The following is a 10,069-nucleotide window of genomic DNA, read 5'->3' on the forward strand; positions in this document are numbered from 1 at the left end:
CAAAGTGAAACTGTCAAAATAGAGCACAGTAATGAAAAAAAATTAGCTGTTGCTACATCGCTGTTTTTTTTTTTTTAGATGGATTCCTGGGGCAGCAGATAGAATGAAAGCAGCAGAGGCCTCGAAATTGAACCCTGTGGAACACCATACATTATAATTGTGGATTTTTATTGCAAATATTCATCCAACCTCTTTCTTTTTTTTCTTCTTTTTTTTATTTTTTTGCTTGATGGGGATTACAATAATTAATTAAAAATTAATAATAATTACCATAATTAACAAATCACACTACGTACCATCAAAACAGCCACAAGTCAACTCCCAAGCTCACCAATTTCCCTGCGTTGTTGTTCTTTTAGTGGATAATTTAAAAGAAATACCATCATGACCTAATGTAGGTTTATTAATTGGTGCATGAATATAACAGCTCACAAGTAGCGCTTGCATGTACAGTAGTTTTCACAATTTATTATTTACATTATTTGGTATTACATCAGCTTCCTTCCTCAATAACTACCTTGCAGGTCAACCCTAGCTGAGCCGCTCCGTCAGCTTTTTTTCCTGGTTGTGCACTGAGTCACTATTAACTCATTTGCTGCCATTGACGGCTATAGACGTCAAAATTTCATTTGAACTATTTATTAGTTTTACATTTTTTCCCACTTTTGTTAACAAAAGTACGAAAATCTAGAACATTTTTTTACTGTACATTTAGAACAGATATACAATTAGTGATTAATCGTGAGTTAACTAGTGAAGTCATGTTATTAATTACATTTAAAAAATTTAATCGCCTGATGCCCTTAATAAAAAAATTCTTAAAATCAATCTTTGACGTCTATGGCCGTCATTGGCAGTGAATGAGTTAAAAATTAGGGGTGTCAGACGATTAAAGTTTTTAATTGTAATTAATCTCATAACTGTAACAGGATTAATCACAAATTTGATATCCGTTCTAAATGTACAATAAAAAAATTATAGGTTTTCTTGTTAACAGAAGTGGGGGGCGGGAGGGGGGGGGGTGAGAAACTAATAGAAATAGTTCAAATGAATTTTTGACGTCTATAGCCGTCAATGGCAGTGAATGAGTTAAGCAGGAATCCCGTATTAGATGAAGACTTACAGACAGTTAGATGTTGGAATCCCGACAGTCCTAAAATAGGCAATTCATGATCGGTTTGTGATCACGTCTTTCTTAAAGTGAACGCGTTGTAGATGTGTTTTGCCGAACTTGACATCATCTCATAAATACGTTTAGTTCTTCGCCTCCTGTTTTGTCTGACCTCATTTTGTTCCCATCCTTTTTTAAGAGTCCGAGGTACCCGCGTTGATGTCCTCGTGGAAAACCTGGCCCGCCCTCACCTCTTCGAGCAGCCTCATGTTATCCCGCAGAGCTACGGCTATCACGTAAGAGTTCGGTTTGAGAGTCAGCCCGTAAGAATAGCCGAGGTCCGGCGGCTTGGCCGGGTCCGTGCTTATGTGGCACTGGTGAGCCAAAAGAGCTGTGAAAAGGAAGATCTGAATCTTGGACAGCTCTTCCCCAATGCAGCGCCGCTTCCCCGCCGAGAAGATGAGCACGGAGTTGCACATGTCCTTGTCAAGATGGCCGCCGGAGTGCAGGAACCGCTGGGGGTTGAATTTCTCCGGCTCAGACCAGACGGACGGATCGTGATTGGACGACCACTGGTTTACAAAAACCACGGTGTTTTTGGGTATGGCGTAACCGCCGATGGAGGTGTCGGCGGTGGTGTAGTGAGGGATGGTGAGCGGCACGAAGCTGGTGAAGCGCATCACCTCGTAGATGAAGGCCATGACGTAAGGCAGTTGAGGCTGGTCCTCGATGGTGGGGAGGCGACTGCGGTCCACCACCTTGTCCACTTCTTCTTGGAGACGCACGTGCATCTCCGGGTACCTTTTTGTTCACCAGGAATCCACCATAGGGGAAACAACACCGAGTTAGAAAAACATTCTTTTTTTATTTATTATTATTTTTTTCTTTTTTCTTTTTTTTTCTTGGAGAGCTCAGTATTGTTCAAGAAAAACTTTCAAATGCTGATGCCATCGTAGTTATCTCTTATGTTATTCTGATTCCTTATTTCACATATTTTCCTCATTTTATTTAACGCGATTGAACTCCCACATAATACATCCAATTTACACCGTTTTAATTTCATCATGCTCCAAAAATTCAAAAACTACTTAATCCCATAAATGTGGCTTAAATGCATAAAATACACATTCATCTTCAATGACAACTTTTCAGCATTATTTTTAAATAACATTCCATATTTTCGATGACAAAATTCACTCATTCAGCAAGCCGTCATTAAATACCTTCACACATTTCGAAGATTCCAACAAGTCATCCAGCTTTCGGCATTCACACGCAATTTGTCCACAAATTGTCCAATACTACCGTAATTAAAAAAAAAAAATTAAAATTTAATTCAACAAAGTCAACAGCTGTGCTCATTTGGGATCAGTAAGTTATTCTATTTTTTTCTTTTTAATTATTAACACTTTAAGAGTTCCAATATTTCAGGTCAACGATGAAATTATGGCATTACAGAGGTCATAAGGTAGCGACGTAACCTAAATTTGCACATAAGTCAGAACGCACTGTCAATCACTAGCTTATCTTAACACAGAAGTGATATTAGAGTTACAGTTAACAATTGTACAAAAAACACCAAGGCCCTAAATATTGAATAATCTAATGTGACAGTTTACGGCGAACAAATCTCATTTTTCCAAATGAACAAATTTATTATCTCACAATATACTGTACATTAATAATCATGCCCAAAGATGTACATTGTAAAATCTAACCGACAACTGTTGCTTTCTGTAGTTTTGAAGGGGATTGACATAATAAATAATAAATAATGTTCAACAAAAACTAGAGTGATCTTAAATACTGTACTTTCTTCTTTGGTCCAATTACAGTCTACAGTATCGGTTGACAGTGTAATTATGCCCACAATGAACAGAACAAAATAGTGTCATGAACCTTACAAAATAAAGCTGGAACCCGCAATGGAGGTCGTCATCATGACTGAATCTCATCACGACTTTATATTTCATCTAATTTTTTCCTAGTTTTAAAGTTTCGTGACAATTTTTCACTACGTGCGAAGATCTTTTGAAACCTTATGTGAACCCTGACGAAAACCCCAAACTAGCTAGTTCGCATTTATTTAAATTTCCACTTTATGAAAAAAAAATTATGCTGAGAGTGGGACCTCCCAACACTTTTTATTATATAAAAAAAAAAAAAAAAGTTTAACTAAAAAATGTGTTGAAATTTTGGAAAACTTTATTTAAAGCAGAAAACTTTAAGGAAGTATTTACTTTCTTAGTTTTTAATTTAGCTTAACACATGCTAATGACCCGGGAAGTTACCTGAATTTTTAATCATTTTTAAACAAAGCTGTCAATTCTTACATGTTTAAAATATATATATATATATTTTTAAAGAGTACATTTTTTAAATTTAAGCTACTACGTTCTCTTTTACTGAAAATTAATACTAGCTAGAAATATCGGTCAGCGGTCTGAAAAGAAACATATCGGCCTATCACTACCTAACACGCCGTCGTACATTTTCGATTTTATCTGTCACTCCGTTTTTATTGTATTTCATATCGCCGCCATCGCTTGCCGCTTATCCACCCAATTATGAACATCAAATTTGTTTTGCTCCTTCAGGTAGAGTGACTTTTTTTTTCTTTCTACGACACTTATCACAGAAGCTCACAGATGAGGTTTTGCGCAAATATGAAGATGAAGATATGTCACAGCATTGCATGTAAGCGCACGTATTCAATGAGGTCTACTCTGTACTTATCACAGCCTTGTGGGGGGGGCGCAAATTTGAATAGTATCTTTGGGTTTCTGCGATAAGTAGTTAAACGCAGTAGCGGTACTTTGACTAGACATTTTTTGAGATACGAGCCGTTGCTCAATTTTGTCCTTTAACTTTCGAGCAAACTTTTAAATTACAACTTGAAACGATCTGGCGGAAAACTTTCACAACATGCGGCCACCATCAGTTCATGACGTTACGTCTCTTTGAGTCTATTGTTTTGTTGTCACTTTTTCATTTTTTTTGTGTGCAGTTATTTTTGGGGGTGGGGGGTGCTATACAGTAGAATTATTATAATGTTTGTTTATACAGTACAATTCCATATATTGCTCATTTCTTTATCTCAGAGTAGTTCCTTGAGATATGAAAGGGCAAATTTCTAAATTTTGGGGTATAGTTGCAATTATTATTATTTTTTTCTGGAGAGCTCAATTAGTTGCAATTTCAATAATGTTGATATGCTATTTTCCCCTACAGAAAGGAAAGTGGCTTACTTGACAAGGATGAGAATGATCCACTGCAACATTGTCGACAAGGTGTCTTGACTTGCTCCAAATATATCTGCAACAGTGGCCGGCACAAAGTCCTTGACCGACGGATGGCCACTTTTCTCCCCGATTTTGTCCAAGGCCACAATCAAAGCATCCGTCATGTCCCTGATGGTGCTCGACTGAAACGTTTTCCTGTGCGCTGTGACTTTTTCCAGAATAAAGACACCGAACTCGCGGTTGAGCGTCTTGAAGTTTTCAAACAAAGTTTGGATGGGGTTGGGGAAGTACTGCAGCCAGGGCATGACATCGACCATGCTGCCCGCGCCCACCGTCTCCGTGAACTGACTGTTCCTGCCCACCAACCGGCGGAACTCGGCGTCCTCATACGGGTACCTTTTGCCGAAGCACACCGCGCTCATGATGTTGGCCGTGGACACCACCAGGTCCTCCATGGGTACGAAAAACTTGTGCCGCCGGGTCTTACGCACGAAGACCTGCAGAAGCTCTTTAAATTCACAGATGATGTGCCGCTCGAATGTCTTTTTGGTCACCTGGTTGCCCGTGGAAAACATCCTGACGGTGGAATGGGCAACCCTGCGGTGCACCTTCCACCAGTCCGACGTGGTGGTGAAGGCGAGCCCGCTGCCGTTGGAGATGTACTGGAAGGAGGTGAAATCGGGTCTGCCGGCAAACTCCGAGCCCTGTTTGATCAACGCCTGCTTGATGGAGTCCGCGTTCAGCACCACCACGACCCGGCAGCCCAGTTTAATCTGGAACACGTTGCCGTATTTCTCCGCCAAGCGCATGAAATACAGGTGCGGCGCTTTGCCCATTTGCGCAGCGTTGCCGATGATGGGCCAGGCGATCGGACCCGGCACGCGCAAAAGTGAGCGCCGCTGGAACCAGCGACACACTTGGAAGGACAGCAAGAGAGTGACACAAGTCACTAACAGGCTGGTCAGAAACGCTCCGCCGCTCTCATCCACCCTCAGAGCCATCTCGACCATCCTGCGGGGGGGAACAGCATCAATTTGAAAGTCGCCTTATGACCCGCAGAATCGAAATTCGGTAATTAAAAGTCAATAGGCTGTGAAAAAAAAAAAGATCTATCCAAAGCTTATTTTTTCTCTCTTTTATGAACAAAGTGGTAAGTTGTAATAATTGATCCTGCTGCTGTTGCGCAGCCTGCTCGCACCTTGCAATTTTGCAAAAGTCCCAACATCGCAGCCCGCAGCGACTTTGCTCCGCTTTGATAGTGTGGGCAGACTTTTTTTTCTTTTCTTTTTTTGGTAGGTGTCGTTTCACGTGCAGGGTGTCACCCCACCCCCACCCTCCTCCCTGCACTATGCGGGTAATGCCGTGTCATGCGCAATTCAATGATGCAAAAGTAATTTTGTTGTAAAACATAGACAATTATACATTATTGTTATTATTTAATAAAAAAATTTTTTTTTTTAAGTAGATAGGCCTACATAATATTTTAGGCTATATTAGCACAAGTAGTAGGCCTACATTTTAAACTGTAAACGTCACATTTTAAACTCAATTATTATTCTTATTATTGTATAACACCATGCAGAATTAATATATAAATTAACAAAATATGGAACAGAATGGCACTTTCTATAATCTAAACTTCTTCTCATTAACATTTTGGACATGAAAAATTATTGTAATGTTTCATGATTCAATATTTTGTTTTATTGTTGTTACAATAAATGTTCCAACGTCTTTATTTCTTGTATTTATACTGTAGGCTAACGGTGCTTAATATAGAAATAAATGAAAACTACAAATAAGACAGAAAAACATAAATGCATGCATGGTCCATTTAGATTATGTGCAAACTAGACATCCCAAGACCCTCTTTCACAAGTTTGATAGAAAAGTTGTATTAAAAAGTGGCTTTAAAAATATATAATCATTTTCATTTTTGATTTACGTTGATGTATTCATTTAAGAAATGTAGCATTATTTTTTATTTTTTTTATTTGTGTGGTTTCAGTGTTGAACTTCACTATAATGTAATGACAATCATGCATATATGCAGCTCCCATGATGCACTGCACCACAATTATCAATACATTATTCAATTTGTATAGGAACTAAATTAGTTTGTCTTTACAAAGATAAAAAATATTCAGCTTAGCTATTTTCTTTTAATTGAAGCTAGTTAGCAACTTAGCATAATGACAGTCGTGCGTCTTGTTTATACCTGAGGAAAAAATACCGCAGCTCTCAGCATGCTGCGGTGGGCCTATAGTTTTACACCACTGCCAACTACAATTTTAATAATTCATATTTTTGTTAAATAATCCCTCTGACAGTGTCAGTAAACACAATATTTGCAAAGGAAGGATAGTTGCTACAGCTTATGTAATGGGATAGCATTATATTGTGTATAGTGTTCAAAATCCTATATAGCTAAACTATTATTTCCGTTTCATTTTGTATCGTTTTTAAATTATTGTGTTAATTTTCATCACTTATGATAATTTGTTATTTTCTTGCTGGCAACATGAGGAATGAATAAGCAATAAAATATAGAACTCCCATTCGGATGACGAGGCAAAGTTAAAGGCAATTTGTACGTGTACGTTCCAATCAAGCCACCAGGAGGAGGCGATCCCACAATGTCAAGCATTAATAGCTAATTACAAATGAGTGCACAATACACAGGAGGCCCTGTGGCCAGAGCTGCCTCATGCTGATTCGTCATTTCTGTCTTCTTTGTTGCAGGATGCAGTCATTCTGCCGATCAGTGGACTTGATGACGTATGTGGATGTGTTGCAGACTCCATTTGTGTTGATGTGAACTGCTTGCTGCTCAGCTCGGACCTCCTGGTTACGTCTGTTGGCCGAGTAAAGATTTGGGGATCCGCTTCAGCACCTCGGACAGCAGCATGGATCACACTGATGGCCAGTGAACCCCATCGGCCTTCCATTTTCTATAGCGCTTTTCCTCACTGAGGTCACAGGTCAACGGGAGCTTAGCTTTGTTGACTGCACCCGGAACTGGTCACCGCATGCACTCACATTCGCATCTAGGGACAATTATGAGTCTGCAGTAAATATAGTGTGTATGTTTTTGGAATGTGGGAGGAAGTTGGAGTACCGCAGAGAATATACCAAGCAAGTAGGGGAATACACACAGGAAGGCCGAAGCTGAGATTCGAACCCGAAACTTAGAACTGTGAGGCAGATGTGCTAATTCACTGTACAAACCCCATACAGAAAATTAATTAATTAATAAATTATATGAATAATAATAATTATTATTATTTATTATTATTATTATTATTATTATTATTATATTCATAATATTCATAATAGTCATAATAATAATAATAATAATAATAATAATTATTATTATTATTATATTTATAATATTCATAATATTCATAATAATAATAATAATAATTATTATTATTATTATTATTATTATTATTATGAAAATTATGAATTACTGTTAGCGAGAGCCACTACATTGTGATAACTTACATTGATGTTTCTGCATCTGGCAATTTATTATTATATTATATTATTAGTATGGGATTTTTTTTTAATGGGCTTTAGGTGAACTGATGAATACACACACGCTCGCACGCACGCACGCACACACACACACACACACACACGCACATACACATACTCACCAACATACAAAAAAAGGGTATATATATATATATATATATATATATATATATATATATACACATATATATATATATATATATATATATATACACATATATATATATATATATATATATATATATATATATATATATATATATATATATATATATATGTGTGTATATGTGTATATATATATATGTATATGTATTTAAAAAAAAAAAAACATTTATTAAAAAAATTTTTAATTGATTTGTTGGATTTTTAAAAAAAGAAAGAAAAAAAAAAGGAGAGCAATGATGATGTCAAATCGAATGAACAATACTGAGCTCTCCTGTAAAAAAAAAATATATATATTATTATTATATAATAATAATAATTATATATATATAAAAATAAATATATAATAATAATAATAATAATAATAATTATTATTATTATTATTATTATTATTATTATTATTATTATTATTATACCACTAGTACTTTTGATACATAAACCCCCTGCCCCCAAAAAAGAAAAAGACAGATAATTGGAAAGAAAGACCTACATATCCCAATGTAGCATTTCTCTTAAAATTTCATGCAATGAATGGCAATTTTTTCTTCTTCTAATTTTTAGTCCCTGTAAAATGGCTACAAGAGTACCGATACCTTGAAACAATGACAATGACGGGTATGGACCGGATCCCGTTGACTGGCACCAGTATTCGCTCATCCCTAATTTTGACATAAAATGTTTATTATTACCTTTCACCTAGAAACAATAATATGACAAATATTTATCTACAATAATGAATTTCAATTAATCTACCTGCAGCAAATCTGTTTGCATTATATATTAAATCACATATATATTAAATCATACCAAATGTCCATGATGTCCCTTGTATTTTATTGGAAATAGTTCCACTAAAAACTTAATAATGAACCGACATAAAAAATAAATAACTAATATATAACAATCATCATCATCATCATTTAAATATTCCTAAATTAGTGCCTGATGAAGTAAGATTTCGAGGTAAAGTGCACTCACCCGATGTCCAACTTTTGTCCCTTGATGAGTGTCAGACAAGTTGAGTGCGGTGGTGCATTTGTAGTTAGCAATCGGTCCAGGAGGGTCCAGGAGGGTCCAGGAGGGTGGAGACAAGCCAACGTGTGGACTGAACCCAGCCTCCTTTACTTCGAGAACCTTGTTCATAAACCAAGCCACACAATGTGACTTTCTCATATTTTGTTTACAAACCGCATGTTACCATTAAATTGATTATTGTAAATTACAATGACAAATTATTTCCATGTACATTCTCCCCTTATTTTTTTTTCTCTATCAATGTCACAAGATGTTAGTTGTGAGAAGACCAAGGACCAATAAAACGGTTTGAGCTACACTGAATAAGATGAGAGACGCCAATGGTACGTGTTGACTATAATTGTTTCCTGTTTTTATGGTATTGTTGTTGTATGCATATTTTTTATTACTTTTAAAGTGCTCTATAACGAAAATTTCATTTGAGAAATAAAATGGAAGAAAACTACTGAGTGTGAGGTCATAAAGCGCCTTTCTAGGAACTTCTCAGCATGTTCAGACAAGATCAAATCTGAGCCTTGACGTACTACACACTCACACACACACATTCAGATCAAACCCAGCCATTATTTATGTAACAGTATTTGACGGGTCTTCCAGTTGGGTTTCTGTCACCTTGCTGAACCCGTTATTTCCTGCTGGGCTTAAAGTGTGCCTTCTGTTGACACTGTCAGTTTCACCTGCTTCCTGTCACTTTTGTCTGGCGCATCAATCCCGCTGCCCGTCTTAGTCTTGGCGATTTATTTTTCTTGGTTGGAGGGAACTAGTGATCCTGAACATCCCTCGGTCATGTGGCAAACTTTTGTTTAGTTTTTTTAAGAGGGGCTTTTGTTTAAATACCACACACTCTAAAGCCTTTTAAATCCATCACAATAATCTTATTTTCCACTTTAAATTTAGTTTTGACTGCCAGGCAGTGAGTCTTTGTTAGGTGAAAGGGAAGGATACACTTCTTTTTTTTTACTTTGTCTATTTGTTAACCTTC

At 36.8% G+C, this 10,069-nt stretch overlaps 1 protein-coding gene across 2 annotated transcripts; it reads right to left on the minus strand.

The window, feature by feature from the left end:
- Positions 1–385: 385 nt before the first annotated feature.
- cyp1b1 (cytochrome P450, family 1, subfamily B, polypeptide 1) lies at positions 386–9,158 on the minus strand. 2 transcript variants are annotated; one of them, XM_077581634.1, is made up of 3 exons: positions 9,031–9,158; positions 4,360–5,364; positions 386–1,912 (listed from the first exon to the last, which is right to left on the minus strand). In XM_077581634.1, exons 2-3 carry the CDS (start codon positions 5,361–5,363, stop codon positions 1,306–1,308), a joined length of 1,611 nt encoding a protein of 536 aa, XP_077437760.1. In that variant the 5' UTR covers position 5,364; positions 9,031–9,158; the 3' UTR covers positions 386–1,305. The 2 variants fall into 2 exon arrangements, with proteins under 2 accessions (XP_077437760.1, XP_077437759.1); XM_077581633.1 differs by lacking the exon at positions 9,031–9,158 and adding an exon at positions 5,552–5,756.
- Between the last annotated feature and the right edge of the window lie 911 nt (positions 9,159–10,069).

This window comes from Vanacampus margaritifer, chromosome 12 (assembly GCF_051991255.1).
Source record: "Vanacampus margaritifer isolate UIUO_Vmar chromosome 12, RoL_Vmar_1.0, whole genome shotgun sequence".
NCBI classification, from domain to species: domain Eukaryota; kingdom Metazoa; phylum Chordata; class Actinopteri; order Syngnathiformes; family Syngnathidae; genus Vanacampus; species Vanacampus margaritifer.

Coding starts and splice junctions, on each gene's coding strand:
- cyp1b1 (XM_077581634.1), bottom strand. CDS start 5,363: ATGGTCGAGATGGCTCTGAGGGTGGATGAGAGCGGCGGAGCGTTTCTG. Junction 1,913..4,359: donor ATCATTCTCATCCTTGTCAA/GTAAGCCACTTT, acceptor GTGAACAAAAAG/GTACCCGGAGATGCACGTGC.